Raw genomic sequence first — 13,975 nt, 5'->3', positions numbered from 1 at the left:
GTAACTATTTTACTGTTTAAATTTTGTTTTCTTTTTGGTACCAGGGATCAAACTCGGGTCCTTGTGCTTGCAAGGCAGGTTAAATTTTCTCTTTTTATAAAAAAGTAAAAAATTAATATTTTTTAAAAACCCCTAGTGCATACTTGAAGTGACAGAAGAGCAGGGCTCAGGAGGACACTACAAACTACGCAGGGGCATGAACAGAGCCATCCCACTGCCGGGTGACAGGGCAGCTGGCAGTCGCTGGCTCACCTGGATGAGGAGGGGATGTGTGGGCCACCTGTCAATAGTGCTCCACTTCATCGTAGGCTTCGTTCCCATCTCATTATAGTATCTATAAATGGCATTTAAGCTGCTGCCTGAAATATACAGGGGCCAATTAATTGATACATTTTGATTATGGTGAAAATAAAACACAGGCTTGTAAAGGCAGTCATTATAAGTCCAAAGTAAGGAACTGCTTCTATACAGAATCTCAGTCTAATTACAATCTTTTCAATACTTTAAAATGCATATGGATTTAACAACCCTGCAGACGAACCACTAACAAGCAATCAATTTCCACGGACTTTCAGTGATTATTGGGGCCATTTCTATTGGGGATCATGATGGTTGCAGAGAAATGGAACATAAGCAGTTGTTATTTGCAGGGATAGAGTCTTACAACTGAAATCATAGTAAAAATGTTTTCCTATTATGAAGGTAACCAGCACCAGTACAGAAAGTGTAGAGGGTGAAGAAAGGAACAAAAGAAATCAGCCACTCTCCTAGTTGACAACACAGACATTGCTTTATACGAGCATACTCGTTTCAGTTATTTATCTTAATAGCTTTGTTCTACAAAGTCGTGATGTTAGTATATACCCAACACGGTACATATTGGCCAATAATGTCAATAATGTTTTCCATGTTATAACAAAAGCTTTATAACCAACCTTTAAACGGATTCGCGATAAGGCAAGCAGCCTACTGAAGTGCTCATGAGCACTATTTCATCTGTTTCTACAAAATTATCATCATTCCCTATAATGAGTTAACTGGACATGAAATCTTTACAGTAAGCTAACCAAACCTGTTAAGTGAGAGATGGAAATCATGAATACTGGAAGCCTAGAGGAAGGCAGATGGTACCAACACAATGCAGCTGTTTCCTGGCCTGGGGGAGGAGACACTGGGGACCAAACACAACCCTAAGAAACCAACCCTAACAGGGTCATCTGCTTCAGTCTTAACACAGGGCAAGCTCCAACATATCTGCATGCCTCCCATCACCAGTGCACTGGGTTCTTGGACCACAAGAACTATTAGTTAAATTTCTAATTTAAAAGGCTAGTCACAACCCAGCTACATTTTAATTCAATTGTATGCTTAGGCTAAGACTGGACTTGCAAAAAAAAAAGTGAATGAAATCAATTTTGGTGAGTGAAAGTGAGTCAAGAGAATCCAACCTATTCAAGGATCAAAAATAATCTCTTTAGAAGTCATAGCAGTTGCCACCATATTCACATTGCAAATCACATTCTACAGGTGAAAGTCATTTTCAGATATACAGAAAGACTTTGAAAACCTACTTAGCTCTTTCGGGTCATTTGGAAACATCTACTAAGCTAACCAAAAGAGTAATTAAAGGGAAAATATAACCAAGAAAAGTGCTTGTGATAGACACCTGGTACAGTGGCTCTGCCACAACAGTTCATGTCTAAAAGATACAGAAGATAAATGACACTCAATCCTGAAGGGGTAAATGTGTTTCCCAAATGATTTTGTTCCTCAGAAGTAAAGATATACCTGTCCTTTCACATTGCAGCATAGCAGTGATGAGGAAACTTTTAGAGACTGAGCACCCAAACCGCAACCCCAACCTACTTATGTATCACCAAGTACCAGTGCTGCAAGTAAATGTCGATGCAGCTACTGGAGCAACACTAGGGTGACTTGGCTCATGTGCCAACAGAGGCTCTGCGGGCCTGCTGCAGCACTATGCCATTTGCTAGCCACCACTGCACGGGAGAAAAATGGAGCACACCCCAAAGTTCTGAACGCATCATATCAGCCAGCTATAAAAAGAAATCCACAACCAATCCTTTGTGAGATAAATAATCTCCTTAACTGAGGCATATTTTTTAAAGCAAGACAAAAATAGAGCTTGAAAATTCTAACATCTGGCTCATTCTCCAGTGATGGCTCATTCGCCATTTAGTTTGAAGTCATAGAAGTATATTTCCAAAAGAAATCACAAACTCTTGAGGGTATTTGAGAATTCAGGCATTTTAACAAGTGCTCTGGACATATATTTAAGGCATGCAACAAGCTCCTGATGTTTCTTGTAGTAGCCTTTTGTCTTTCCTTATAGTTGTAGAAATAATAAACACTAATAACCAAAAGCAATTTGAGAGTAAAGATGTGCTGACATCAATCCTTGCAGGTAACAATGGAAGTGTTTCCTACTGTTAACAATACAGACATTGCCAAACAAAGATTATTCCCTGGGTTCAGCTAAATATATGGGGAAGATCAAGCAGTAACATTTTCTCAAATCAAGAACACTGAGAGAAGTTTGCAAAGAGAATCCCAAACTAATTTTAATTTAACCAGCAAACAACTAAATGAAGCACAAAAACCAAACAAACCAACCAAACAACAACAAAGTATTTCCCATGTTATATGGACAAACTTCTTCTAAAATGGAAGGAGCTATCACCTTTGCTACATTAATATCAGGATAACCATAAAAATAAAGTCTGATACAAACTAGAAAGTGGTTTAAGGTTCACTGCTGGTCCATTAATTCAGCTGCACGAAAGCACTGAATCCACCTTCCACTCACCCTCTGCAATTCTCAGCGGACTGGCCAATAATTTAAGGAACAGAAGAACCATGAGCTTTCAAATGGACTGACTGAATGTTTAAAGACAGGCAAGATTCGCCATTCAAAGCACAAGTGACTTAGCCTTTCCTTCACCACTCAAGACTGCCTATTTAACTTTGCCAGGGCTGAAACCACCCTCCCGCTGTCAGAGATTCCCTTACCTGTGGTCGAGCAGCTGTACTGGGGATACTGTGTGAAAGCGATAGCCCGCTGTAGTCCATCTCTCTCCATCTCTTCAATTGCTTCTTCTGTTAAAGGATGGACATACCGGAATCCAATATAGTATTTGTGAGGAGCTATTAAAAAGCACAAGTGGCAAGGAGAAAGTATTCATCTTTATATAGATTCCTTGGTGTCACCAAACATAACACAGTGTCCAAAAGAAAGAACAGTTAACCTCATTTCCTATGACACTGACAATGTGGGCAAGTTTAGAATATTCCTTGGATGTTATCCATTCCCCAGTTTGTGGACTTTTACTCACTATTTCCTGGGATCATCACTCCCATCACACATTTTCAGTTAGAACAGTGGTTATTTAAATCCAATCTTTTTGTTCTTAATTCTCTGTTCTTGGCTGGAATGAATAACAGAGACTCAAGAGAAGGGAGGGGAAAAGTAGCACTAATTTTTAAAGTGTACCTCTTCTTGCACACTACTTATTTAAGTGCCATTTTTTAAGAAAAGGAAATAGAAATGCCAAAGGTTAATTGACTGCCCAAAGCCACAAATGACAGGGGGTCCAGCTGCAACTGCAGCCTGGGTCCCCAGGCCAGGGATGGTCCTTCCGCACTCCCACTTGTTCCCATCATCCATTTCCCTTAGACGCCAGATGACCCAGTGTATTAAACAGATGCAAAAGCACAGGTAACATACACAGAACATTGCTCAAGTTGGAGGCATCAAGTGGAATGTAAAGTAACTGTTCCTGGCCCGAGTCTGCTGCATAGTTTTGTGTTCCTTCTTTCTTGATTCACCAACTCCCTTTTCCATCATTTTTATCTTTGGGCATTTCAAAGACATCCACATCACATAACTGCTCAGTCATATATAAAATCGCAAACTGAAAGTTAGCTGGTCTTTCCTCTTATAAGATCATATAAAACTCGTACTCAGATGACACTGAGAATACAGTACACAAATGCCAAGTGATCATAAAATCAAGATGATGTTATTATACAACATGTCTGTAGGGGCTGCAATGAAGAATGCAACAAAACTGGCACAAGAAATCTGTAGGTTAGAGTGAAAGAAAAGACAGCATATCATACACAGTCTATATATATCATATATATCCACATAGAAATGGACATGGACATATCTATATGGATATATACATAGACAGCGGCCACCATAACTTGACCCATGGACTGTGAAACAATGGAATGTGTTACTAAGGACAGAAGCACAATGTCAATAGGTGAGAGAAGCATGGATGTGTGTGGAAAGCATGATGTGACTCAGTATTCCCACACTGCAGTCCGCAAAAAGAGGAAGGATTATAAGAGGGCCTTTCAAGGCCCTTCTACTTTTATGCTTCCTTGGTAAAATAGGTGAATGGAGTTAAAACACACCAGAGGATATGGCTCTGTAAGCAAACTCCAAATAACTGGCTGTTCAATGATTTTGTGCTTCATGTGAAAACTGCTTATTCTCATAATATCATGAAGTCCATTTTTAGGTAACTCCTGGCAATCCAAGGTAAGGTTTAGCAAGGTAGTGGAAATTGCTTTTTAATCTACTTGGAGACAATACAATTATCAACTGATTGAGCGAGATCCCCAATGCTGCAGGTCAACCAGTCTTTCACAATGTCTTTTCACCTGTCCAGTATTTGAAAGTTGCCTAGGTCTGGGAGTTCCTCAAATAGTACAGACTCAGTGGAGAGATTGCTCTTGCAGATAAAGCCTAGGTGGGTGACCATATTTTAAAGTGAGCAAGAGTGAAATATTCTGGGAAGAACGGATAATGCTTTCTAACGGGCTGTGAACATATTTTAGAAAAAGTGGCAACATGCTCCTGACTAGGTCTACGTTGAGGAACCAACAAATGGTATTCACAAAAGACCTTTCCAGTCATGATAAATTTCCTGCTGTAGCTGGCTGTCCCAGGCAAGACACATGCAGGAGAAGGTGCCTCTCTGCTAACATCTGGCCAGAATGATGCCTAAACACATGGCTCACTGGTCTCGCCCAGTTTGCTCTCTGAGCTGCTGCCTACTGGGCTTTTTCAAGAGAACAATGAAAAGACAGAAAAATGGGATTTTTAAACAGTAAAACTTCATTTATTTAGCATAGACAATAGTTTCAATGTATGATATGATTCTTTGAAAGAAAGGTTTAGATATGGAGCATGATGCTTTTAAATTTGCATCAGATCATGAACTCTATATTGATGACAAAGCTCAATTTTTACCATCTACCGAGCACCATGTTAATGCCTTTCAGGATTATCTTATTTCATTTTCACAAGGATCCTAGGCGTGCATCCTATTCTCTGTCTTGGAGATGAAGCTTAGAGAAGTAAGTAAATGGCTTAGAGTCATATAGCCAGGAGGCAAGCCAGCACAGCCAAAGCAGATCCACAGCTCCTACCCATTATGCATCCTAGCTTCATTAATAGCAGTCATGGTCTAAAGAATTAAACCATAATTAAAAAAAAACATTTTAAACTTAAGACTTTTTAGCAAAGGATTAGACTTCTCCCCTATTTCCTTTCCTCCACTACATTACTGTAACACATTGTAACTACACGAAAGCATGCCCAAGCTGTACCCCTTGCTATAACTCAATGCATTAGTCAACTGCTCAATTCTACACAAAGCCAATGCAAGTCTCAACATTTCCATATCAACTACCAAGCAACAGCTATGCCCCTAAAAGGACAGCATAAAATATTTTTATCTGTTTGCAATCATCACATTTTCTTGAAGTTTCCTAATAGAAATAACGAAATAGACACAATGCAAATGTAAACTTTGTCATAGTGTAGGAAAGGAAGAATAAGAATGTCTCTGTCCAGTTTCTGTTGCTATAACTGAACACCACAGACTGGGAAATTATACAGAATAGAGGTTCATTTGGCTCACAGTTCTAGAAACTGAGAAGTCAAAGAGCACAGCATCAGGTAAGGGCGCACTGCTGTGTTGTGACGTGGTGAGGGGCGTCACATCATGAGACAGAGCATGTGCGATAGCACAAGTCTCTGTTCTTCACACAAAGCCTCTGAAGCCATCACGGGGGTCTCACCCTCATGACCTCAGTTAACTCTAAGTGCCCCCCAGAGGCCTAACTTCAAATACCACTCACATGAATCTGAGGATTAAGTTTCTAATACATGAACTTTTGGGAGACACACTCAGACCATAGAAGAGGAAGGATGAGAAAGTAATGGAGAGAGAAAACATGAAGAGGGTGAGGAAGGAAATTGACTCCAGGTCCCTCTCAAAAGCACTGGAGCTTCATCACTCAGTTTCATGCCCACTCAGCAAAGTGTGAGGAGCAGGACAAAAAGCAACTTTCTGGAAAGTCTAGGGAGCCCCTGAGGAAACTGTAAAGCCTCATTTAGTGATTTTCTCAGAAGTCCCCACACTTTCAGACTGTTTCATTTTTTACACACTTGCCTTCTGTGTGCTCATCAGGCTTACACATTTCACATACCATATCTCCAATAAGTCTCCAAAAGATTTTTTCCTATCTTAGCAGACTGCCTAAAGCAGCAAAGTCCCACTGAACTGGAAATTTCTTATAAATAGAAACTATGGTTTTCAACTCTAAATAGAAATGCTGCTGTGAAATGAATGAATAAGTGGTCTTGGGCAATCTTCAATACAATTGCCAGGTTTTCAAGCAAGCCTGCTGCCATGCAACTATCATGCATGAGAAAGCCTGCCAGGGATTTAGTTCAGTGGGGCCACTGCCTGCATCGCAAGCACAAGCACAAGGTCCTGAGTTTGATCCCCAGTGTCCCCCTTCCTCCAGAGAGAGAGAGAGAGAGAGAGAGAGAGAGAGAGAGAGAGAGAATTTAATTGGCATGACTCCAAGGAGAACAAGTATGGGCCACAGAAAATAGCAATTTGCCAAAGAGTCACCAGTACCAATAGCCACTCTAGATTACTACCCTGGATGAGTTTCCAAGACCTAGGGAAAGCAAAAGTAGCCCCCCAAAGAGGTGACTACGTGACTTAGTGAAAACTACCGGGTAAGTTGTTCCATGATGGTGAGGTGTGGCTAACTCAGTACTCTGTCCCTCAGTACTACACCTGAGAGGTGCTTGGAGCCGATACTGATCCAGTGGTTGGTGGGATGGATGAAGGATGGACGGATGTGAGAATTTGTGGATGGAAGAATGGGTGTGTGTGCAAATGAATGGCACGAGCAAAGAAAGAAGACAATTTGCTGCCACATTAGGAGCAATTTAATGTCTAGACAGGCAAGCCACCAAGCAGACTCATGCACCATGAACACCTGAAACTTTTCTCCAAAATTATATATAAAGAGCAATGGGCCATTTAAAATAAGTTTGTAGAGGACAGAATGTTTAATATTGACTTTTTAAAAATCACTTTCACATTTCTGACTATGTAAGGATGAAGTAGATGTTATTGTTTTTTGATACCTACTGCAGAAGATCTCACTTCATCCCAGAATCTGCACATGTAATTTTCTGTCTTTGCACTACATGATCATACATTAAAATGATCAGATGTTCAATATCAAGGGGCACATTGGGTTAATCCCAGGTCATTTGGTGGGACTCTGTCCAGCCAACCTGGGAGGCTGTAGCCACAGCTGGCCTGACTGGCCTGGACAATCCATCAGCCTAACCATAGAGAACAAAGGGCTAGGAGGAGGTGGAAGGATGTCTATCATCTGTTTTCCTCTCTCAAGTCTGACATCTCTGTTAAGGCTCATTATGGTAACACATAAACCGGGAAAAAATGGCAGTTTTCTGCCACTTCTTTCCAATACATAAATTGTAAGTCTGATTCATACTAAATCATTTATCACAAATCATCTGTTTTCCTCTCTCAAGTCTGACATCTCTGTTAAGGCTCATTATAAACAGGGAAAAAATGGCACTTTTCTGCCACTTCTTTCCAATACATAAATTGTAAGTCTGATTCATACTAAATCATTTATCACAATAAGCTGTTAGTAACAGCATTTGTTCCCTACCAAGTAAGGGTAAGTACAAGGCAGCCAAGTTTCCCTCTGCTAACATTTAAAAAGATGCATTGTGGCATGTGTGGCTGAACCATACAAGAAATGCCCTTGAGCCACAGGGGAAGACAAGATACACACCTGATATTCAAAGGTGAAACGGAACTATTTTCCAAGTAAGATGATCTGCTGAGGGACTAGCAACCTTAATCCCTTCATGCAACAGAAAATGCTGGATTCTGAGAGCCATTCTAGTGGATGCTAAATGATGTCATCTCAGAGAAAAGGAATATTCCTTTTGGTCCTGCCTAATAAGGCTTTTTGACAGTTTCCATAGTGTCACATACCTGTCCTGGGTCCTAGGGCCCTAAAATGGAAGTGAATATATTTCATGTCTCCTAACATGCATATTTTTAAATTTTAACATTTCTCATATTCATCTAGTCTAAAACAGATAGAGTCTTAAAATTAATCAGCGGTGTTTTATGTGTCTTAATATGATGCAAAATAGTAGTGCATCCTATAATCGAGTGTTCTTGAGTACAATTAAATGACATTCGCAGTTCCTGTGTGCATTTAGTGTTTCACTCTACACATGAACAGAGCTGTTAGCTTATGCACAGTCCCCTTTTTGTGCCACACCCCATGCAGCATTTCAACATCTGCCAAAGATGGTATTGCTCAGAGCTGAAAGCAGTCACTGAAAGTTGCTTAGTGTCTCTGGTTTCAGTGATAGTGAGCTAATTCAGCTCTAAATGTCGATCTTGTTAGCTATCCGACCAGAAAGAAAAGGCCCTAGCTGCAGTCTCAACCCATTTCCCAAAGATTTCTTTTAAGAACAATGATATATACATCTTCTATTCATTTACAACACTTCTGCCTTTAAATCTAGCTCAACTTAATGCCTTGAACTTCCTTTTGAAACTAGTGTTCCAAATACCAGCTGTTTTTCCTGTAACATAGGAAAATAACGGCAAAGGCTCTATAGTAACAGGATAGCACTTCAAGAACTCAGGTAAGTGACCACGTACTATGTAGAAACTCACAAATCAAGAGTTGGTTCAAACAACAGCATTTGGCATCCAATACTGTTTTGAATTTCATAACTACTCTAAGAGAACAAACCTAGTGCTATGTTAGTGAAGACAGATCATACCTGTATCAGGAGACAACTCATCCAGGAGCTTCACCATGCCTTCTCCTTGCTTGGAAGTCCACATCTTGATTGGCGATCCACCTCCAATCCTGCGATACTGCTCTTGAATCTTGGGGGTTCGGCGTTTGGCAATGAATGGTGCCAGCTTACTAAATCATTTAACATGTAGGTAAGTGGATTTTATTCCACCTTAGCAATGTGATAAGTATTTTCTATTTATTCAAACAGGTAAGCAAAAATTTAAGAAAAACCTAACAGGATCAAGCCTTTAAAAATAGAAGCTTGCAGATATTGACAAGAGCCAATTCTTTGGGCATAGAGAGTTAAAGCTAGATACTCTCTAAGGAATATCTGTCCCTATACTTTATAAATTCTTCTAGCAGCATCCCCTGAAGAATCAGGACACCCAACAACCATGGAGAGAAACCTGCATGCATAGTAGATACTACCTTATGTTTTGATCCTGGACCTAACAAGAATTTGGATATAAGACACAAGAAGCAGGCTGAGGCAAGATCATATGTTTAGGCCAGCCTGGGCTATAGAGACTCTGTCTCTAAAAAGCTAAAAAGGAGAGGGAAGAAGAAAATGGCATAGAAAGTATTTGCTCATAAAATAATAAAATGTATATTAATCTTATACTTGCATATGTGAGCAATGATGTATGCAAAAAATTGTAGATTACAATACTGCAAACAACTTAACTTTGCGTCAGTGAAGCATAGGTTAAATAAATTAAGGTAAAACTATACAACTCTAAATATTTGTGAAAGAATGAGCCAGATCTATATAATTGGTACAAAATAAGATACAGTTTTAAGTTTAAAAATAGCAAAATGACAAGTAATATGCATAAGTACCTTCATATTGGTGCAACAAAGTAGGGGAGGGACACGTGTACATATATGCTTGGATATACATGAGCTATTTCTGCATGTGACAGTGCTTACTTCCAGGTGAGTAAATGGGAGGCTATAGTTTATGGTAAAAAGAATACTTGCTTTTTACTGTGTTTTATACTATTCGCGTTTTTAATCACATGCATGTATTAATTGCAAAACCTTTTCAAAATAAAGGGGAGAAGTGGGGAGGGAAAAATGAAAAGAAAAAAGAATAGCAACAATGCATATTGAAGTAAATATGAATAGTAATCATTGCTTCCCTGAGTGTTAACCGGTTATGAAGTGCCAAGTATAAATACATCTTTAAAAATCTTTAAAGGCACTTCACTTGTATCGAGACAACTGCAACTGCCAGGGCTCTGGGGAGGAGAGGGCTTGAGGAAAATGCTCAGTAACCTGCTCTGCTCTGCGGTCTTCCCATGTTGCATCTTTCTGATTGTGTAAAGAAAATAATGCTACTACTGAAACCACTACCACACATACATTATAGCTATTTAAATTTTTGAAACTATATAGTTCAGCTACCTGCAGGCCACAGGCACTACACACATTATTTTAAAAAGTGCAGGCATTTATATGTTCTTACTTTTGAATAGGAAGTGTCATGAGATCTCGATCCAAGAAGAGCCTCCGAAGGAAGTCGTGAACATCTCCGAGAGTTTCAGGGCCTCCCATGTTTAGCATTAGTATTCCAGTTTTTGGCTTCCTATATGAAAATCAAATGGCAACAGCTGATCTGTCACTTTCCTCTAGGAGAGACACTTAGTTCAGCCTAACAAGCTCTCATCTAATTCTGATGCAAAAGTAAAATCCAGACACCTTTTTTGCTGTTATCTCACAGCTACCATTTGTGAACACAGGAGGCTTCCATTTCTCCACTGTCTCAGTTCACACTTCAACATTATCCATGACATCGGTCTTCACTGGGCTTATACTGTTTCCTGCCAGCCCTGAACAGATCAAATTCTTGGGAGACTGGGAGTCAAGATAGAAATCTAAGATTGTCCTGAGGCTAAAGAACCTATACAGGTTCGTGTCTAATAAATACGCAAACTCCAAGTTCACTCATATGCTAAAGTCCACCACCTATCTCAAAAAGTTATTTTGAGAATTCAGTGGATAAAGTGCTTAATCACTTGGCATGATCCAGTACATAAGAAGTTCTACCATACAGAGAAGGATTCCCCTGTAATCTAAAGTATAGCATGAGCCCATCTCTTACTCTTTTCATCTGCTTCCTTCTCTTTAATTTAATTATTAATTATTCCTGGCTTACATTTTTTTCTTGCTACTTTGCTTCCTTCTCCAGTGCTTGCCCTCAGTTCTTCCTCGGTATCTTCTGCTGTGATAAACTACATTTTTCATTCTGCATTCACCTCTCCGATAATTCCTTCACGAAATGATGCTAAGCATTCAAATTCATCCTAAGCTAAAGAATCGAGCATTTCATGAGAAGGAAGAAGCAAAAAGAAAGTAAAACTCTAAGTAGCTTCTGGGAAATTAAAACAAAACAAGACAAACAAACAAAAACCAAACAGAAGTGCTAACCACAAATGCAAACTTCTGAATTCCACACAGCTCTGGATCCTGCAGTCTGAAGGGAGCCAGGCTAGGAGTTCTCTACTCCCTCATGCTGCCAGATGCAAGGTGAAGCCCAGAATACAACCAGCTGCCTCCATCTGCACTGGGAGCTACCAGAAGTCCACACCAGAGACTTGGAACCAGAAGGTCAGATTCTGAATGGGTCATGGAAAACCAGGGACCCCGCATGTCCCCAAGAAGGCAGGGCCATGTGATGGTAGAAAACCAAAGGACTGCTGAGATGGCTCTTTGGGAAGTCTTTTCATAATGTGTGCTAAAATGAATGACAGTATAATGACATCTTAATCAGCAATTTAAAAAAATTGTTAACATTTGCCAATAATTTTAGGCAGCAGAGTATCAAATCTAAAGGTGGAAATCATTTTTTAATCAGACACACTGTAATCGAATGAAGTTGAAATCTGAATTCTCAGTTCAAACTTTCAGCATCAGAACCAATTCATGGATAGGGAGATATATTACAATGAAGTCAGGAATCTTCTAATTTAGGTAAAGATGAATTAAAATCCCTTTTCACACCTTTGTCTTAGACCAGGGTTTCTCAGCCTTGGCACTAATTTTGTGGGCTGGGTAATCCTTTATAGCAGAGGACTGTCCTGTGCAATATAGGATGCTCAGTCACATCCCTGGCCTCTACCTGCCAGACAGCAACAGCCCACACCCCACTCCAGCTGCGACAACCAAAACTATCTCCAAACACTGCCACCCCTTATTGAGAACCTGTCTCAGAAAAAGAAGACCTGATCCTCTTTTTGCTAAATCAAGTAACTAGATTGAAGATGTCATTGTTATAGAACTTTTCCACACAGAAGTACTATCACTAAATTCACAGTTGTGTTGAGTTTTCTTTTCGCGCTACCCAAAAATTCCAGATGTGTCTTTTGGTGAAGCTGTAATATTCTCTTAATCTTTGTACTTAAATCACCAGTCTTCTCCTGAGATCCTATTTTCACCCTCAAAAATCTGTGACTCACAATATATTAAGTACATTTTCCCATGGATTGTTGCCAGTTAACAGATTATTGGTTAAGAAACCCCAGGCTAAAAGTCTTACCTAAGCCACAGAGGTTATCAATGTGCAAACGGGATTTAGAACTATGTTTTTCATCTGTAACACCTGAGCTCAAAACAAGAGTGGCTTTAAAGCAGACATTACTCTGCCCTGCTCACGGTTTTGCAAACCCATGTTGATCTTTGACATGAAAAAAAGACACATGTGATTTGAAAATGCTCATATACTCATGCATTTAATTCAAAACTGTGTTGTGCATGATGAATAGAGCATTAGTAAGCCCGGTCTGACTCCGCTCTATTCCAGAAAGTGAAGTGCAAAGCTTTAGTCAAGGGTCTCTGTCTCTCCTCCAGACAGAGCACACCTGAGACCAAGGTCAAGCTCCCTTTGTTTGAACATAAAAATGTATAAAGAAAAACATATTTTAAAACTTCTTTCTTGAAAAGGTTTACATGTTTTGCCATCTTTATACTCTGGGACTCAAAATCTGAGGTTTTCCCTTTGTGCTATTAAACGTACATTATAGAAACAAACACATCAGTTAATAAAGAAACAATTTTGTTCCGCTATATATAATCAGCATTAAGAAAAAAAAATTCCAGCTCATCATTAAACCTGCAAGATGTAACTGACCTGTGGATCTATGCTACTCCTAGAATAGAGCATGGTAAACCAGAGTCCTACATCAAATTCGCACGTGTGCACACACACACACACACACACACACACACACAGAGTATATATTGTTTTTTTCCTGCTTTTGTAAACAAAGGTTTGTTGGAACCCAGCTCCACTTGTGAATTCATGTGTTACCTAGGGCTACTCTCACATAACAACAGCAGAGGCAAAGCACAATTAGAGGGATGGCGAAACCTACTAAGCCTACTTGGGATCCCACCCTCTGCCCTGGCTGAGCTGCACTGCATGGTGGGCAGGAGAAGCAGAGCAATGCTATCCTGTGCTCTTTCCTGCACAGCACTCAGCTGCTGCCCACACAGGCCACACTCGAGCACCACCCCATTAAGTCACACAAAGGGGTTGTTAAAAACTACATACTAAGGTTAAAAGTTTATGATCTTGTGGGATCGCATTGCTAGATGTCTAAGGCCAAATGCAGCCTGTGGGGCATGTCTGTAATTTATTACACCTAAATTAAATGTACATAAAACAAGTTTTTCAACCCCTACTCTAGGACAGCATCTAGTCTAATCTGCTCTGAGCACTAAGCAGCACAATGCCTTCAAAAGGTCTGTCGTTGGAATGACTCAGGAC

General features: G+C 39.9%; 1 protein-coding gene across 1 annotated transcript in view; it reads right to left on the bottom strand.

Annotated features, from left to right (window-relative positions):
- Fech (ferrochelatase) overlaps nucleotides 1-13,975 on the bottom strand; it is a 31,094-nt gene that overhangs the window by 9,921 nt on the left and 7,198 nt on the right. The window contains exons 3-6 of the mRNA XM_010635445.3: nucleotides 10,676-10,795; nucleotides 9,188-9,336; nucleotides 3,031-3,165; nucleotides 253-359 (exon numbers count right to left, since the gene is read on the bottom strand). Coding sequence (XP_010633747.1) covers nucleotides 253-359; nucleotides 3,031-3,165; nucleotides 9,188-9,336; nucleotides 10,676-10,795 — 511 coding nt within the window. The remainder of the gene's footprint in view (nucleotides 1-252; nucleotides 360-3,030; nucleotides 3,166-9,187; nucleotides 9,337-10,675; nucleotides 10,796-13,975) is intronic.

Source organism: Fukomys damarensis, unplaced genomic scaffold (assembly GCF_012274545.1).
Source record: "Fukomys damarensis isolate Sample0158 unplaced genomic scaffold, DMR_v1.0_HiC HiC_scaffold_30, whole genome shotgun sequence".
In the NCBI taxonomy this organism is placed as follows: domain Eukaryota; kingdom Metazoa; phylum Chordata; class Mammalia; order Rodentia; family Bathyergidae; genus Fukomys; species Fukomys damarensis.
The sequence above is the reverse complement of the archived record's forward strand: the minus strand, read 5'-3'. Positions and strand labels throughout refer to the sequence as shown.